This window comes from Glycine soja, chromosome 12 (genome assembly GCF_004193775.1).
Source record: "Glycine soja cultivar W05 chromosome 12, ASM419377v2, whole genome shotgun sequence".
NCBI lineage: Eukaryota > Viridiplantae > Streptophyta > Magnoliopsida > Fabales > Fabaceae > Glycine > Glycine soja.
The window spans coordinates 40,369,334-40,388,517 of NC_041013.1; the positions used below are offsets into that span (position 1 = coordinate 40,369,334).

Sequence of the window (19,184 nt, forward strand, 5' to 3'; positions counted from 1 at the left end):
GGTATATTATTTAACTTTCAAGGGTTTATTGACTCGGTTGTAGATGCCTATTCAACTCAATAAACAATAGTAAGTTATTCAACTTCAACATGAGATGTTTATGAGTTTTATATATGATTAAATGTTCGCTTAAATATATTTTTAATTTTTAATAAATATTTATTTTTTGTATTTGTTTTTTATAAAAAAATTGTTTTGGGTTGAGTTTTTAGTAAAACATATTTTTGTTTTCTTTTTGAGATATTAATGAATTTTGATTTAATACCAACTAATTACAAATAAAAAATTATCAATAAGTAAATATAAAATTTGTTAATTTATCAGGAGCTAAAAAAGTGTCAATGACTAAAAATAAAATTATTATTTTATTAAAGACTCAACGTAAAACAAAAATTTATTAAAAAATAAATATAAAAATTGAATAATTATTATGAATTAAAACATATTTAAACCTTAAATGTTTTGAAGAAATTATAGAAATAACTTACCAGATGTCTATGAGTTGTTTTTACCTTATTTTAATAAGGTGTATTAGATTCTGGAAAAAATTAATAAATAAGGTGCATTAGAAAATTTAAGGAAAAACTTGTAATTTATATTAAAGAGTTTAATGATTTTTTTATCTTGTTAGAATGTAAGTTTTATTAAAAAGGATATCTTGTTAGAATGTAAGTTTTTTTTATCCTTCTTCCTTAGTCATCCAATCCATCATATATGTTCATTAAAGAATTTAATGATGATATAATTTTATATTATCAATCTAATTATAAATTATGTCATCCAATTTTTTATATATGATTGAATTATAATTTAAGGATCATATAAAACTATTTCAAAAAACTAACTTTGGTTCACATCATACTAAATCACACTCTCAATTAAAAAGAAAAAATTATCTATAAAAAAGGAAAAGATTAAAAAAAACATAAAATTAATGGATTTACTAGCTTTTTGTCCCTAAGTTTTTTCTTTATTACCAACATAAGTCTGTACTATAAATTAGAGTGATCACTCATTTATTTGATGATATGACAAGTCTTTATTAGTTGATAGTATAAATTAGATAACAAAGAAAAAGATGAAGACCTTTAACCAAGTAAAATTTTATATTAAAAACTTACTTTATAAATTCAAAATGGTGTATGCACTAAAAAGACAGACAGGAAATCCAAAATTAATCCTTAAAAATAATACAGAATACTCTAAATTGTTATAAAATACAATTAAAATATCATTAATTATTTTACACGTACCCTAACAATAGCTTCAATCATGCACTATCGACCTTCTTGATAACTGCTCTCAAACTGACCTACATCTGGTTTGCTCGAAGAGGAAGCTGAGCTAGAAAGATGCTTTTTCACAAAAAAGGTTGGCTGCGTGGGAATTGGCATGCTTGCTGCCTCTATGTCGAGCATGAACAAAACATTTGACATAGTGGGTCGATCACTTGGTTCATCTTGTACGCATAAGAGTCCAATGACTGCACACTTAATGAATTCATTTTCGTTGCATGTTTCACAAAGAGATGGGTCCATTAAATCCAGTAGCTTATTCTCTGTCCATAACTTCCATGCCTGATACAATATGTCCATAGAAATTATTGGTAAGTCAACATATCGCTAAAATATGCATAACCCAAAAGTGAAACACAAGAAACATACATGACCCAAAAGGCTAGAAATTTGCTTGGACTGATAGAATCCAGTGTTCTTTTTTCCACTAAGAATCTCTAGAAGGACTACTCCAAAGCTGAAAACGTCGGATTTGGTTGAAAAGAATCCGTCCAAGGCATACTCTGGAGCCATGTATCCACTGCCAAAAAATTATTGTTATATGCACCAAGCATGTGTAATATATTAAACTCAGTAAATAAACAACGACACATTTACAATCAAATATACTTGGTGAACTTACTAGGTTCCCACTACTCTCCCTGTACATGCTTCAGTTTCTTTTCCCCCAAATATTTTGGCAAGACCAAAGTCTGATATCTTTGGATTCATCTCCTCATCTAGAAGAATGTTGCTGGTTTTCAGGTCTCTATGAATCACTCTCAATCTGGAGTCTTGGTGAAGATACAACATGCCTCGCGCAATGCCTACGATTATCTCAAATCGTATTGGCCAATCCAGGAGTGAAGTTCGTGTCGGGTCTTTCAAGATATACATTTCACATTTCAAATTAAGAACAAGGTTAGTGAAATTATGATTGTAATGGTTGAAGAGCACTTCAGGGAAGTTGTATGATGGAATATGTGATACTGACCAAATATAAATGAGTCCAAGCTCTTGTTTGGCATGTATTCATAAAGTAGGATTTTTTCATCTCCTTCAATGCAATAGCCCCTGAGTCTAACAAGGTTTCGATGCTGAAGTTTTGCAATCAAAATAACCTCATTCTTGAATTCCTCTAAGCCTTGAGTGGAAACACTTGAAAGCCTCTTTACAGCTATGTCTTGACCTCCAGGAAACGTTCCCTGGATTAAGAAAATTCATATATCATGAGGAAATTTTGCGTGTACTCAATGCTATTGCTAGATTGGTAATGAAAGTTAAATGAACTGAATCGATCACCTTATAAACAGGTCCATAACCTCCTCTTCCAAGCTTGTTAGAATCTGAGAAATTATCTGTAGCTGCTAGAATGCTTGCATAAGTATAACAGGGTACTTCAATTCCTTCAATGTCCTTTTCTTCTAAACTTCCTAAGCCAATCAAACCTTTCACGTGTCTTTCACTCTCGTACAAGCTCTCCTGAATTTGGGTGCTTGCCCGATCTGAAATCAGACATATAAATATATATATATATATATATATAAAACCTTGATTACATGTGTGAAGAAAAAATATTTTAATTCAACACGAAAAACTAAACTCTTACCAGGCTTAGGGGCATTTTTCTTTCTCCGCACAATTGCAAGTACTATTATGCATGCCAGAGTAATAATGCTTATTAAAATTATTGTAAGAATCAATGCCAGTCGTTTGTATGAACGATTGCTCGGTGGCTCTGCAGTTCATTTAACATTGTTTTAAAATTCAACGGAGTTTGGAAAATTCAGGACCAGAACTAATCTCTGCTACACTCGGAACAGTAAGATATTCATAAGCATACGGAAGAAAATCTCTAAAATGTTGCTCTTATTTGGAATTGAGAATTTGATCAACAATGCTTTCCAGGAGAAGGTAAGACATGCTAGTTAAATAAAATAATTCTGATCTAGCAAACCTTTATGGTATTAATAGAGAAAAACAGAAAAGTGTTGAAGAGACGTTTAATAAAATGCTAACCTTGGGTGCAACTCATGATTGAGTTGTTCCACCTATATTTTAAATCACAATGGCACCTGGTTCCTCCTTCACTTGTTTCTCTGCATGTTGAATGGGGCCAATTCATGCAGTCCATAGGCCTATTACAGGGAGGTTCTGGTGCTGGTTGCCAACTGAATTTAACTATTCCAAAATCTTGTATGCAATCAACTACATTAAATGGAAAATTAGGTGTGTTATTTTGATCTCTTTTGGAACTACAGGAATATGAAGCATCCGTATGAATGAAAAACGTTCTGGTATCTTCTTCGATCCTAGTAACCTGGTATGATATTCCTTTGGGCATCATGAAGTTAACGTGGCCTGTCGATTTGGTACAATTGAACTTGCTGTACATGGGATCTCCACAGTTTGGCCCAGTGCTTAGTGGATAAGGAATCTCATATGTTCCGCAAGGTTCACACGTTTTTGCAGTTGGTGCTGCACAACAATATATGTAATTCAGTGATAATAAATCATGTGGCAATCATAATTTCCATCTGCTTTTGCAGTATGTATTTGTGCGTGTGTATACAAAATAAAAAAGTGCCCCAGCACACCGCTAATTATTTTTTGGTTCACCAAATTAGGAATTCGGTGTTATGTTACCTCCCTAGTCGCAACTATTAAGTTGGAAACAACGTGAATCAATATGTTTACCAAATAAGAGATGAATTAAGAAGATAGGAATTACCTATATCTGATCTCTTAACGAGGATAGAAAGATCACGGCCACGATCGTACTCCTCTACAAGAGAAGATAAAGTCTGTGTCCAGATTTTGCATGTAAAGTAACCGCGATCACTGTATGTAGACGTATTATATGAATATGCCTGGCATTGCGAATCGGGACACATGCTAATGCAAATGGACTGGCATTCTGCTTCTGATTCTGTAAAAATTTCATTGTCTGGGTGTTTACGCTGGAATTTGGTAAACAACCGCTAGTCTAAGTTAATTGATTGCGAGACCAACTAGTGAATCTCAGGAGCATGCCATTTGTGTGTATTTGCATAAAATGTCAAGTTTTTGATGTTCATCGTTGCAACGAACACTTGATGGTTTTGAGGTTTGCAGAAAGTAAAATTATTTAACAGAAATCGAAATGCTGGAAGTAACTTGGCAAGGAAAGGAAAATTGCAGAATGTAGAGGAGCAGTGAGTTCATTCGATCGAATGAACCATTTAAAAGACAGGAATTATATAAAATGAAACGAAAATTGCATTCGAAATGTAAAGTTTACAGAAATTTAAAATGGTTCACAAACAAACATACATTCTCCTTGTGTACTCGTTTCTCTCTGCGCTGGGTACTTTGAGTGTATAAGGATTTGTATAAATGATTTGCGACCCTGAAATCTGACTAAAAAACTGTTATATATAGACATTCGAAAATAAACTGCCCTAACGGTCGAACACTATCCTAATGCCAAGTGTCCTGCCACGTACACCTTGCATGCACATAACTGCTCCTTAGAACGGTTACCCACATTGCTCGAAGTCGAACTGATTTTGTGAAGTTTTGTCAGAAATTGCGCTAAGTCCAGAAATCTGGCTGCCTTGACTTCGACTCGAGTATACACCAGTTCGAATCGCCCAATGATTCGAAGCCCTCTTTCTTGTCTTAGTCTTGTACTTCGTAAATACTTCCTTGCACCTGGGAATCTCTTTCAAAAAACTCTTTTTCCGATTCGAACAGAATCTAACCAAATTCGAATTTAGAGCATATTTTTAGCTCATAAAAAATATGGGCTAACAAATTGCCCACAAAAAATGTCTGCTTCGATTTGAGATCGAAGGAAGATGAGAAGTTGACATTTTTTCCCTCTTCTAACAGTTTCCCTGGAATGGCAACACGATGGCACGTTTAATGGTAACCGTCGCCTCGATCTCCCACTACCCATCATTAATTCCACCTTTCTAGGCAGAGTGGGACACGTGTCACGCTGGGGAGTTAAAAGGGAAATCTGATGTGATTGATTTCTGACCCTTGATTCTTATTATATTGTTTTTCCCCTTTTAAAGGCGTAACTCCATGAATAGCGCCAGAACTCCAAACAAAAAACCCCCTCAGCTTCTTCCAAAACCCTTCTTCTTCCTTGCTTCTGAAACCTTTCTTCTTCCTGATTCGTATCCATTATCTCCGGCGAGGCTTCCTTATTTTCAGATAACAACTTGCTACTCCTTTCATCATCAAACTCACCGAATCTCTGAGCTTTGACATTGTTCTCCGTGAGTCCAAGCTTTTACTCACTGATTCCATCAGTTATCAAAACCCTTCACGAGAAAATCGCCCCTTTTCAGATTTCTTATAATGTCGCAAGAATCAGCAGTTCCGTTTGCTGGGAAATGGCACCGTTTTACAGTCAGGAATGACGGAGAGAAGGTGGTCCCAGAACCACATGGTGACGCCGAACAAACAGAAACCTGGGAATCAGAGGTGATGATCCCTTTTGCAGTGGAAAGGACAGTTTACGCTTTCGGTGGACCTCTGCCAGACCAAGAGTCACTTTCGAGTTCAATGAACAAGGTATTTCCCTGCTACCCAACTTGCGAACCTAGGATTTTTGATAGTGAGCCTTATAACTTTAGTTGTTTAAGCAAACCCCACAAACTCTTTCGATCCGCCCCGTCAATAGCCCATAGGGATTACCTACCTTGGCTTGATCGAGTCGAACAAGCGTATGAAGATTTCTGGAAGACATATGGCATTTTTGATTTGATACAATTCTCTCGATCTGGTCCTGAATATCGACCAGAAATGCTGATAGCAGCTATGCACTTTTTCGAGTCTTCCACCAACACCTTTCAGTTTAAATGTGGTATGATGACCCCCACTCTCTTAGACGTAGCCGCCCTTACAGGCCTTAGGCCTAGCGGAGAAACGTATGATCCCACTAAATCTAGTGATAATATCAAGCTAGTATATAAGGAGAACACCTTTTCCAAATATATAGCTGAACACAAAGGACCGGTCGAAGAGGAAGTCTCTGATGAAGAGCATGTAGCCTTCTTGACCCTATGGCTATCTCACTACGTCTTTTTGCACAAAATCCTTGCAAGTAGCCAAAAGGTTTATCCCAATGGCATTACAAATTCATGAAGGTCAGAACTTTGGATTTGGACGCCTCTTGTTAGCAGTACTATACGAATCGCTTGGTGAGGCATGCGATGACCTGAAGAAATCGAAGGATGGGTCTTCCTTCTTAGTATCTGGGCCTATGTGGCTTCTCCAGTTGTGGCTTAATGCCACTTTCGAACAAGAAATGGGATTAATAATCCCACAAGATTATGCTGAAGAAGTTGCAAATCGCTCGATCGAAGGCCAGAGAGCACTTCGATTAACACCCAAGACCTTCGATCAAAACCCACAAAAGCTGTTCCTAAAGTACATGAGGATTTTTCTGAGCTTTGACAAGTTTCTTCCCCAACATGCTCCATTCATTAGTCGAGAGGTCGGCCCGGCCTGGTTCACTGACTATTTTCCTGATGTCGATCCGGACAATGAAGAAGAAGTGAACGAAATATGGTCATTTTACTTGAATCCACAGATCCTGTCTTGTCGTACAGGTGTTCAATCGAACTATTTAGGCTTGGTTGGATACCAGCCTAATTTGGTTTCAAGACAATTTGGCCTCTCGCAAATCCGTCCTAAAAGCTTGTTCGAAGATCCTCGAGATGTTATAAGAGGAGCCAATCTTTCAGAAAAAACTTTCAAGAAGTTTTTGAAGATTTCTCTAGATGAAAACTATAACCTGCATCCTTTTGAGTTCAACCATTCCCACTTCTGCACCATAGGGTTTGTTACCTGGTGGGAGAAATATTATTCGGGCCGTTCAGTTGGAGACACTACTATCATGATCTCCAGACTTGAGAGTGGTTTTACACAACCAACGGTCGAAAATATCCGCTCAAACCTTCAAGCTCGAGGTACTAACTTACTTTTGATTTTTCTAAATTGATATGTATTTTTGCCTTTTCTAATATTCTTACTTTCAGGCAAAACAATCATGACAAAGAAAATTGCTGAAACGTCTCGAGCTGATGTGAGACCCAAGAAACCCACTGGGGTGAAGATCCAAGAATGGAAACAAGAAGAGAAGGTAACTCTTCTGAACTTATCTTTTACTCTTAACGTCTTTGCCTCATATTTCTTTATTTTTTTTCAGAGTCAAAAGAAAGATGATAGCACTGAGACTACCACGACCTCAAAACGCTCGAAGCGTGTGGTCATCGAATTAGACGAAGAGAAAGATGCAAGTTTTATTTCTAATGTCAATATTATAACTCTCTTTCAAGTCTATATTCTGACATTTCTTTACCATCATAACACAGGAAGAAGAGGAAAGACCTCTCATAAGAAAAAGAAAATCACCTGCGACTTCGACCAAATCTGCTGACCAAACAGAGGCAGGCAATTCCCAGGCTCAAATGCCTAAGAAGAAAAAGAAAGTGAAGCAGGTCGAGCTTGAACCTTCTGTGACTGTCGAGGGTGGCGAGCCAGCCAGGAAGAAAAAGAAAAAGACCAAGTCTTCAAAAGAACAAGGTGAGAATCAACCTGTTGACGTCCAACCACCTTCGACTGATGTTGACGGCACTGAAGCAGAAACTACTCCCTCTATTGCTGAGATGGGCAACCCTGTCGAGCAACCGGACTTACCACAAGAACAACCTACCGTCGAGGTATCATTCTTAATGTAATTTTAATCATAGCTTATACGAAACTATTTGTTAACCTTTTCCATGACAATTCGAATCAGGTACAACAAAATGTTTCTGTAGAAGAAATACCCTCATGTGCTCGAACCTCTCCTGCTCCTGAGACGGATGCAGTGAATGTTGAGAAACAGGGTGAAGGTCAAGGTATTCGATCCAGCAGTCCTCATGGATCGAGTCAGAAAAGTTCATCTGAAGAAAACTTCTCCGATGAAGAGGCCATACAAGAGGCTGAAGCTGGAGGTTCGGACATTTACCCGGCGTCTTCAACCTCTAAGCTTTCCGCCAGCGTCAGGATCGCAGAAGAAACGTTCATTAAAATGCAAGACGAAGACCCAGCTGCAGCCCTTCGACTCCTGCTGAACACCAGTCAAGCCCACACCTCAAGTGAAAAGATTCCTGGTGCTTCGTCCTCATCTGATGCTGAAATAAACTCTTCAGTACGCCAAGATTGCCTGCTCTTGAGGTTATCAATGGAATACGCACGGGCAGACGTACTTAAATCCATTGAAGAGAACCCCTCTGCTGCTTTTGGGCACCTGAACTTTTTGAAGAAATTGCACAACCCCCTTACCTCTGATGAGATTCTAGGCAAAGTTATCCAAATCGAGTCCATTATCAATCAATTTGCAAGTACTGTGCAGAAAAAGCGCGAAAATGACGCCAGACTAGATGCCCAGAAACAGGCACATATCCTTTTGCTCGAGAAAGCCCAAACTGCTCAACATGAAGTCGAACGTCTCACCAAAGAGGCGAAAGAAGGATCTTCTGAGATCAAAGCCTGTGATGATAACATCTCTTCCTGGGAGGCAACTATTATGGATTTGCTGTCTCAGGTTGATGATTTAAGGCAGAAAATTGTGACAGAGCAGGCCAAACGCAAGGAACTCCAGGAGAAGGCCGCTCACTCGATTCAGAAACTGATTGCTGAAAAAGGGAGGGAAGGCCTGAAGGCCTTTAGCGCATCTCAAGCTGTAGCAGATGAGACAAGAGTTATGGAGGGTGCTGACCAGGTCTTAACTAAAGAAATGGCCACCTTGAAGAAGCTATATGAGGATTTGATCATGACTTAGTAGAACTTATGATTTTTTTTTTATTTCGAATTCTGTATTTCGATTCTACTCTTGATGTAATATTGACACATGCCCTTTCGTGGCAATTTTACTGTTATCGCCATTTTTATGTTTCCATTATTTCTGTCTATTCTATGCTTATTTTAACTTCGAGCAATGTTGGTTTATATTTTTTCAAATATTTACCATTTATACTCAAAGTACGTTTCTGAGGGGTTAATTCCTCTAATTCATAAGCACCATTCGAATAGATCTGAATTATTTTAAACGGTCCTTCCCAATTTGGGGACCATTTGCCCAAGGCTCGATCCTTACTATCCATGGGCAGGATAACCTTCCAAACTAAATCTCCAACATTAAAAGTTTTTGACTTCACTTTCTTATTATAAGCTTTAGCAACTCTTTCTTTTTGTTTAGTCAAATCTTCTAATGCTCTTAATCTCTCCTCGTCTAAATCAACTAACTCATCTGACATCATTTTCCAATAATGGTCGATTGGAATGTCCATTTGTTTTTGTACTCTGGCTGATTGCAAATGTATTTCGACCGGAAGTACAGCATCGTGCCCATAAGTCAGTCGAAATGGGGTAGTATTAGTTGATTCCTTAGGAGAATTTCTACATGCCCATAGAACTTGATCTAACGTTTTATTCCAATTTCTTGGCTTTTGGGCAATGTGTTTTTTAATCAAGTTAATTACAATCTTATTGGCTGCTTCGACCTGACCATTTGCTTGCGCGTAATATGGTGTTGAGGTTAATAATCGAAAGCCAGTTTTTTGGGCAAATTCTTTCATTTTTCGTCCAGTAAAAACTGAACCTTGATCAGTGGTAATTGTTTCGGGAATACCAAACCTATAAATAATATAATTTTGAATGAAACTAATTACTGCTTCCTGATCAACATTTGGCAAAGGGACTGCTTCGATCCATTTTGTAAAGTAATCGATACCAACTATAATATAACGCTGGTTCTTAGAAGAGGCAGGCTTGATTTCACCAATTAAGTCCAAAGCCCATCCTCTGAAAGGCCAAGGTTTGATTATGGAGTGTAACTCACTAGCAGGTAAATGCTGTATCCCTGCATGCTTTTGGCATTCCTGACAGCCTTTAGCAAATTCTATACAGTCTTTTAACATCGAAGGCCAATACAAACCTTGTCGAAATAAAAGCCATTTCATTTTATGGCCTGCTTGATGTGATCCACAAGCCCCACTGTGAACATGGGAAACTGCCAAGTATGCTTCTGATTCACTTAGACATTTTAGCAACACTCCTTCTGCAGTCTTTTTAAACAAATCATTTCCCACAATCACGTAATTTAAAGCCCTATATTTGATCTTTCGAGCCACATTGCCTATTGGATTTTCCAAATATTCAATAATGGACTTTCTCCAATCATTATCTAACATATTGTCAATGGCCAAAATTTGAATTTTTTCCTGAAGATCATTCATACTTTCATCTTCATTATTTTGTGGTATACTTGCCCCCACAAGTTTTGGCATTGGCAATTTAGTGCTTAATGGCTCTGGTAACACCAGTTTATCTCTTATTTCGATCAACTGAGTTAACTTTTCCTTCGACATTTTGTACCCTGAAGCTATTTGGGCTAAATCATTTGCTTCTCGGTTTTCTTGTCGAGGTACATGCTCAATGTTAATATAATCGAAATGATTCAGAAGAGAACTTGCTATAACAAAATATTTTGCTAAGTGTTCATTAACACATTTGTATTCTTGTGTTAATTGCCTCAACACTAATTCTGAATCACCTCTTATATTAACATTTCTTGCCCCCAGGCTAATTAAAATTTCAAGGCCTGTAATTAGAGCTTCATACTCAGCCTCATTATTAGAACAAAGCCCTTTGATTTTATATTTGAACTTAGTTGGAACTTTATTGGGGGATATTATTAAAACTCCAATTCCAGTTCCATGTTTGTGTTTCGATCCATCGAAATACAAAATCCAAGGCTCTGTATCGACATAATCTTGCGGCATCTCGATCAATGAATGATCTACAATAAAATCAGCCACAATCTGACCCTTAACAGATTTCAAAGGCTTGTACGTTAAAGAATATTCTGTTAATGCTAAAGCCCATTTTCCAATTCTACTGTGTAAAATCGGTTTTGACAACATGTGCTTAATAATATCATAATGAGAATACACATAAACATCAACAGGCTTTATATATTGCTTAAGTTTTGCACAAGAGAAATACAAACAAAGACAAAGTTTTTCTATGGCAGTATATCTAGTTTCTGCATCATTTAGTACACGACTAAGATAATAAATTGCATGTTCTATGCCATCATCATCTTCCTGAGCCAACATGCTACCAATGGTCTTGTCAGACGCAGCAATATACAACTTCATAGACTTGTTTCGACTAGGAGGCATTAACACAGGAGGCTTGATCAGATATTCTTTAATTTCATCGAAAGCCTTTTGATGCTCTTCATTCCATTTGAATGGTTCATCTTTCTTGAGTCGAAGTAATGGCGAAAAAATCTGAGCTTTGCCACTTAGATTCGAAATGAATCGCCTCAAGAAGTTGATTTTTCCTAGCAAAGACTGAAGCTGTTTTTTGGTCGAAGGAGGCTTCGTCTCAAGAATAGCCTTTGTCTTATTTTGATTTATCTCAATGCCTTTTTTATGCACCACAAAACCAAGGAAATCTCCTGCACGCACACAAAAAGCACACTTTAATGGATTCATTTTTAATCCATGTTTCCTCATTCGTTCGAAAGATTGCCTAAGATAATCCAAATGGCTATCTTCTGAGGAGGATTTGATGATTATATCATCAATATAAATTTGCATAAATGTGTCAATAAAATCATGAAACATGGAATTCATGGCCCTTTGATAAGTGGCCCCAGCATTTTTCAACCCAAAGGGCATAACCACCCATTCATAAGTGCCTAAAGCACCAGGGCATCGAAATGCTGTTTTCGACACATCATTTTCAGCAATAAATATTTGGTTATAACCAGAATAACCATCTAACATGCTTAAAAATTCGAAACCAGCTGCCGAATCTACCAACATTTCCGCTACTGGCATAGCATATTCATCTTTAGGTGTAGCATTATTTAAATCCCTAAAATCTATGCATACTCTAAGAGTTCCATTCTTTTTAATGACAGGGACTATATTTGCTAACCATTCGACATACCTGGCAGCCCTGATGAATTTACACCTCAGCAGCCTTTCGATCTCTTCCTTAATCTTGGACATGATTTCTGGTGCGAATCTTCTTGGTAGTTGTTTTACTGGTCTTTTTCCCTCCTTAATAGGTAACTTCATTTCGACCATTTCTCTGCTTAACCCAGGCATTTCGTGGTAATCCCAAGCAAAACAGTCTTTAAACTCTCTAAGAAGAGGCACCAGCTTTTCTTTTAAACTTGAGGTGATATTTGCACTGATATAAGTTGGCCTTTTAATCGAGCCATCTCCAATATCGACCTCTTCCAAAGGATCTTGAGCCTGCATCTTTGGCGCCTCACTTATGGGATTTTTCTCAAAACCCAGCGGCTCATCATCATAAATACAATCCAGTCTTCGATCCTTTGTTTCTTTGTTTTCATGATCTTCGATCTTGGCTTCAACTGCCATATTTTGTTGAGATTCAGCCTCAAAGGCCGTATTTAGTCTATTTTCGGCCATATAAGCCGTAATTCTGGCCCATGCAGTGACCTCAGTCATATTAATCTTCATATGTATTCCACCCAGTTGGTGGAATGACTCCATCTTCAGAGGGAACAGCATCAATTTCCTCCCTCTCCCATATAAACCCATAGGTAGGATGGAGTTTGACAGAGTGGACAACATTGTCACTCGATTCGACAACAGCCTCCTTGTCACCACAAGGTGCTATGTTAGCCAACTTTTTGTCAAAGGTTTGTGCAGTAACATTATCGACCTCTGACTTATAGAAGCTTTGATCCGCCTCTATATTTTCAACAATCCCATCCTCCCTCCAGATAATGAGCTTCTGGTGAAGGGTAGATGGCACAGCCCCAACTCCATGAATCCACTCCCTTCCTAATAGCAAGTTAAAATTAGCCTTAGACTGTATCACCAGGAAAAGAGTTGGTCGAACTATACTGCCTACAGCAACATCTACTTGAATGGCTCCCAAAGAATAGCCAGTTTTACCCTCATAATTCGAAAGCACAATGTTGTGGGCAGATAGATCAGTGTCATGTTTCCCGATCTTGTAGAGCATAGATCGAGGCATTAAGTTGACAGCCGCTCCTCCATCAATGAGCACTTTGTTGATTCCAACATTCTCAACTTTTGCTCTGATGAAAAGAGGTTTGAGATGACTTTTCATCTGAAAATCTGGCTTTTCGAAATAAGCTAATTGCTCTTCCACACAGCCATTATTCATAACATAGTAACATATTGGCTTTGGGTCAGCCATATCAAAATGATCGAACTCACTTTCGATCTCAGTAACTTCAGATTGGACATCATATTCAGATGGCAAGATAGATACCACACAGATGACATCGAAATCTGGCTCAGAATCCAGTAGATCCTCATCCTCCATCTTGTCTTCATCCACTGGAGGCAGGAGTCTCTCCTTTACCGGCCTCCTAGATACTTCTTTATACTGGCCCGTTTGTAGATTCTGTTGGGCCAATTTCTTCTGACGCTGGAACCTGCGCCATTGGGTCCTCGTCATAGGATTCTTTCCTTTGTAATTGTTCCTATAAGAGTACCTATTGGCCTCCTGTGGGCCAATTTGCTTCGTTCCACTCGAACCACCTACTTCCATAATCCCTTTGTTGAACCTTATAAGTCCCTGGTGCATCCATTTTTCGACCGGAATTGAACCAGGAGGAGCGAAAGTATTCCTTCGACCAGATTTCTGATTAGTATTCGACTGCACCATAACTCTTTTACCTTTATCGAAACGTTGGTTCTGCTTTGCCCCCTTGTTAACAACTTGGTATTTCTTGAGGCCCTCAGTAGCCTCCTTATCACATATTGCACTGCAGCGAGGGCAGAGCATCACAATCTTGTTTTCAAGTTTGCATCTGTTCAAGAAATCAATTAACTCCTCCTCAGCCTGAGGATACACAACCTTCATTTGTTCGTTGTAATCCTCTTCAGATATGTCCTGAACTTGCACATGGGACACCTCCATTGTTTCGACCATCATTATTTCTTGAGGTTCTGCATAAAGAGTTTCAGCAGCTTTGGATATTTCCGCATTTGCCTGAGCAACCTTTGGTTTCTCACCAAATTTGAGCCTCCCTTCGTCGAGAGCCTTTTGAACCAAATCCCTGAAAAGAACACAACGTGAGGTTTTATGGCCAAGGAAATTATGAAATTTACAATAACCCCTTTTCTTCTGTTGTTCGATTTGGGGTACTTTCAAGCCCTTAGGAACAACAATCTGGCCATCTGTGACTAATAAATCAAATATTTCATCACATTTAGTTATGTCAAATGTATAAGTTTTAGACACAAATTTATCATTTTTAGGTTCAACAGGGTTTTTTCCATTGGAAGGTCTAAGGAGTTTACAAACATAAGGAGGTCCAGGTTTTAATTCTGCTAAATCAACCTCATTGTCTTCGATATCTTCATAAATAATATCGAACTCCTGGTCACTGTCATTGGTTTCGACATATGCGACTTTTTCCTTCTTGTGGAATTTAGAATTTCTAGCCTTTTCAGCCTTTAATCGTTCGAGTTGTCGAACTCTATCAGCCAATTGAGCCATATCCCTTAAATACTGGGTATCTAATTTCTTTCTAATCGAATAATCTAGGCCACCAGCAGCCATTTCGACTAATTCATGTTCAGGGACTTGGGTGAAACACCTTGCCTTTAAGAGTCTGAATCTGTTCAAATAATCATCAATTGATTCAGGTGCCTTGCATCGAACGCTAGCTAACTCTTTAAGGCTGATCTTAGACTGTCCCATATAAAATTGCTCATGGAAAATCCTTTCCAATTGGTTCCAATTATGTATGGAATGAGGAGGAAGGGTTGTAAACCATGTAAAAGCATTTTTAGTCAAGGAATTAGGGAAAAATTTCATTCTTAAATTTTCATTATTAGCCAAATCCCCTGCCTCGACCAAATACCTAGCAATGTGTTCGACAGTGGACTCATTTGTCTCTCCTGCAAACTTAGTAAACTTAGGAATTTTTACACCCCTTGGTAATTCTGTCTGTAACACATACTCAGATAATGGAGACACAAAATTAGGCCTGTGTAAGCCTAAGTTCAAACCATTCTGCACCAAAATCGTTTCGACCATTTGGGCCAGGTTATTCTGCCTATCGAAACGGTTTTGTTGAATATTCCCTATTACTTCATCAGCATTTTGGTTCCTATTTACCAATACTATATCAGGGTTTGGTTCGACCTGTTGGACTGGTGGCTCTATGCGTGCCGCTGGTTGTGGTGCTTGAGCCATTTGTATCCCTGGGTTATTAGGCATCTGTATCTCTTGGACAGGCGCCTGTATTTGGATCTGTCGAATTGGTAGTTGCTGTATGGGTGGTGCCCCAAAAAAGTCAGCAATTCGACTTATTTGATTTGTTAACATTTGGTAACTGTCATTTGTATTTTGAATTAAGGGGTTAATAACAGTTCCTATTTGTTGTGTTAACATGTTAACCATATCATGGTTACTTTCATCCATTTGTTGTCTAAGTGACAAAACGGATGTATTGGTTAAATGTTGAGGAATTACCCTACCTTGATTGCCCGCTACAGATCCTGATGGAGAGGACATATTAAGATTCTCTATATTTGGTTGAGAGTTTTGCAACCCTGCCATCAAAGATGTAGGCATGCCATATAGAGGGTTTTGAGGCGGTCGAAAGGGACTCCCACTGGGATTCCCTAAACTAGGGTTATTCCATGGGGCAAAAGCAGACGCTGACGTGGTCGAACTTGCCAACGTCATGTTGGTCATAAGAGAAGTTACCCCCGTCTGATTCATAACCGTCGAAGCGGTCGAACTTATCGTGCCAACAGTTTGGTCAGGAATTGCTCCTATGCCAGAATTTATATTGGCATTACTGACAGATGTCTGCGTTGGTTGTCCCTCCATATTTGGAAGGTCATTGTTTCGATTACTTGGGGGTGGTCTAGTCATCCTTGTACGAGTTTTGAATTCTGTTAAGTGTGGAACAGATTTCCCACTTCTTAAATGCATACAAGATCAAAACAAGTAAGAATGCAATAAACCAACTGTTCTAAACAAAACTTTTTTAAAAAATAATTTTAAGCAAAACACAATTGACCGGTCCCACCGGGCGTGCCAATTTGTTTACGCTGGAATTTGGTAAACAACCGCTAGTCTAAGTTAATTGCTTGCGAGACCAACTAGTGAATCTCAGGAGCATGCCATTTGTGTGTATTTGCATAAAATGTCAAGTTTTTGATGTTCATCGTTGCAACGAACACTTGATGGTTTTGAGGTTTGCAGAAAGTAAAATTATTTAACAGAAATCGAAATGCTGGAAGTAACTTGGCAAGGAAAGGAAAATTGCAGAATGTAGAGGAGCAGTGAGTTCATTCGATCGAATGAACCATTTAAAAGACAGGAATTATATAAAATGAAACGAAAATTGCATTCGAAATGTAAAGTTTACAGAAATTTAAAATGGTTCACAAACAAACATACATTCTCCTTGTGTACTCGTTTCTCTCTGCGCTGGGTACTTTGAGTGTATAAGGATTTGTATAAATGATTTGCGACCCTGAAATCTGACTAAAAAACTGCTATATATAGACATTCGAAAATAAACTGCCCTAACGGTCGAACACTATCCTAATGCCAAGTGTCCTGCCACGTACACCTTGCATGCACATAACTGCTCCTTAGAACGGTTACCCACATTGCTCGAAGTCGAACTGATTTTGTGAAGTTTTGTCAGAAATTGCGCTAAGTCCAGAAATCTGGCTGCCTTGACTTCGACTCGAGTATACACCAGTTCGAATCGCCCAATGATTCGAAGCCCTCTTTCTTGTCTTAGCCTTGTACTTCGTAAATACTTCCTTGCACCTGGGAATCTCTTTCAAAAAACTCTTTTTCCGATTCGAACAGAATCTAACCAAATTCGAATTTAGAGCATATTTTTAGCTCATCAAAAATATGGGCTAACACTGGGTTTCGTACTTTTATGTTGGTTAAGTTGAGGAATGTGACGTCGGTGTTGATACACGATATTGATTTTCTCACACACCCATGTCCTTGGAGCTCTCCCTCAGACTGATCAGAACTGGGAGCGAATCCCGGCAAACATTTGCAGCTAATATTGTTATTTCTGTTACATATGCCAAAGCTCCCGCAATAATCATGAATGTCGCACTCGTCAGCTGGCCCCCACCAGCGCTTTTCCCATTGCCCTTTGTCCCACTTGAGAAATTGTAACTCCCCACTGGAATTCATTACCAGCCTCGATTTCTTGTAATTGTAAGGCTTCGATGTAAAGATGGTTTGGTCTGAAAAATTGTGCGACCCAGTACCCCGGGTGGTGGTGTTGCCCAACAAATTAGATACTACTTGGGAATCAGCATCTCTGTCGAGTCCATCAGCTGTCCAGTAAAGTTGTGAATGGTTAATCACTGCGTAGTTTAGTCTCTCATCATTGTGAAGCAGCTTAAAGGTGAAGTTCCCAGTTGCCGGGTCAGTGGAGTTTCTCCATGAAGTCAATGCTAAACTTGCATCCATTTTCATGCCAGGAAGAAACGTGTCTGTTGGGTTCTTGAAACTCTGCCACAGGTAATTATTGGTTCCCGAGTTATCGTCCATTAGTACTAGGTTCCCTGATTCTAGGAGCTTCAGTGTTCTGTTTGTGGACGAGGGTGCTTCAATTACAGAGGACCAATGCCTTTTTGACGCACCTTCTACCACCAGATTTCCATCCTCTGCAATTCGAAAAACACCACTAGAATCTAAAACAGGCTTGTCTCTATTGGCAACCCATACCACTGTTTGTGGGTTGAACTGATACCATATCCCCAAGTAGTAGTAGCTTTTTACAACACGGCTGCTATCATTTAAAGAAAAGAAGCCAAGCTCAAATGTGCGACTTGATGAAACAAGGTTCTCCATTGAGTTCAGAGTTATCTTCTGGCCAGTCTTCAAAGTATCTCCAGCGGAACAGAGTTGGAAGCATAACACCAAAGCAAGAAGAAGGAAGAAGGAGAACAGAACCTCATTACTGCTTCTCATATCTAATACAAACCTTCTTCTGCTAGCTGTTGTTCTTAATTGTGATCCTTCTCGTGCATTTGAAATCCATGAATGCTATCGACTAGTATATATTCGAACCTCACACGTTAATGTCATTGTTGATCACCTATACGATAGACTTACACTAGCTAGGTACAATAGTAGTAATTTAACTCCATTTTCTTGACTCATTCTACCGTGATGCTAACTCGATTCTCTTGACGGGTATAGTGATGATACGATTCAACAAAAAAGTATATTAAAGTTAAAGTCTTTCGAAAAACGTTAATAATGTCGTTATTAGTGATATCAAGTCTTTCGACAATTATCATTAATTTGAAGTGACGTGTATAAAGGAAAATTTGCGATGATGAATACATGCATGCATACAATAGTAGTAATTTAACTCCATTTTCTTGACTCATTGTACTCGATTCTCTTGACTGGGATAGTGATGACACGGTTCAACAAAAAGGTATATTAAAGTTAAAGTCTTTCGAAAAACGTTAATAATGTCGTTATTAGTGATATCAAGTCTTTCCACAATTATCATTGATTTGAAGTGACGTGTATAAAGGAAAATCATGCATTTTTATGTGGTACTGCTAGCGTCAATGGCATCAAAGTCATCGCCCAGGTCTACGCCATTCGTCAGTACTCGTTACCTTGTTACCTCACATTCGGTTGCCTCTATCACCCTAATATTTTTCTTCTTTGTCTTAAGTTAACTTAGTGGGGGGTATTCGGTGGTCTGATACCACCACAGGATCCGTGGCCGTGGTCTAATAATCGCATATTAATTGAATAATAAAAAATATACTCATTAACAATAACAACCTCAGAAGAATTAATAGTGATACCTCATAA

General features: G+C 38.4%; 1 protein-coding gene across 1 annotated transcript; it reads right to left on the reverse strand.

Moving 5' to 3' along the window:
* Window positions 1-1,141: 1,141 nt before the first annotated feature.
* On the reverse strand, window positions 1,142-18,492 carry LOC114378467 (G-type lectin S-receptor-like serine/threonine-protein kinase At4g03230). The gene is made up of 9 exons (XM_028337063.1): window positions 17,252-18,492; window positions 4,006-4,227; window positions 3,294-3,752; window positions 2,884-3,012; window positions 2,577-2,779; window positions 2,269-2,479; window positions 1,918-2,155; window positions 1,665-1,815; window positions 1,142-1,577 (listed from the first exon to the last, which is right to left on the reverse strand). The coding sequence occupies exons 1-9, from the start codon at window positions 18,315-18,317 to the stop codon at window positions 1,278-1,280; spliced, it is 2,979 nt and encodes a 992-aa protein (XP_028192864.1). The 5' UTR covers window positions 18,318-18,492; the 3' UTR covers window positions 1,142-1,277.
* Between the last annotated feature and the right edge of the window lie 692 nt (window positions 18,493-19,184).

Coding starts and splice junctions, on each gene's coding strand:
- LOC114378467 (XM_028337063.1), bottom strand. CDS start 18,317: ATGAGAAGCAGTAATGAGGTTCTGTTCTCCTTCTTCCTTCTTCTTGCT. Junction 2,780..2,883: donor GAAAAATGCCCCTAAGCCTG/GTAAGAGTTTAG, acceptor GTCTGATTTCAG/ATCGGGCAAGCACCCAAATT. Junction 2,480..2,576: donor GTTATGGACCTGTTTATAAG/GTGATCGATTCA, acceptor TTCTTAATCCAG/GGAACGTTTCCTGGAGGTCA.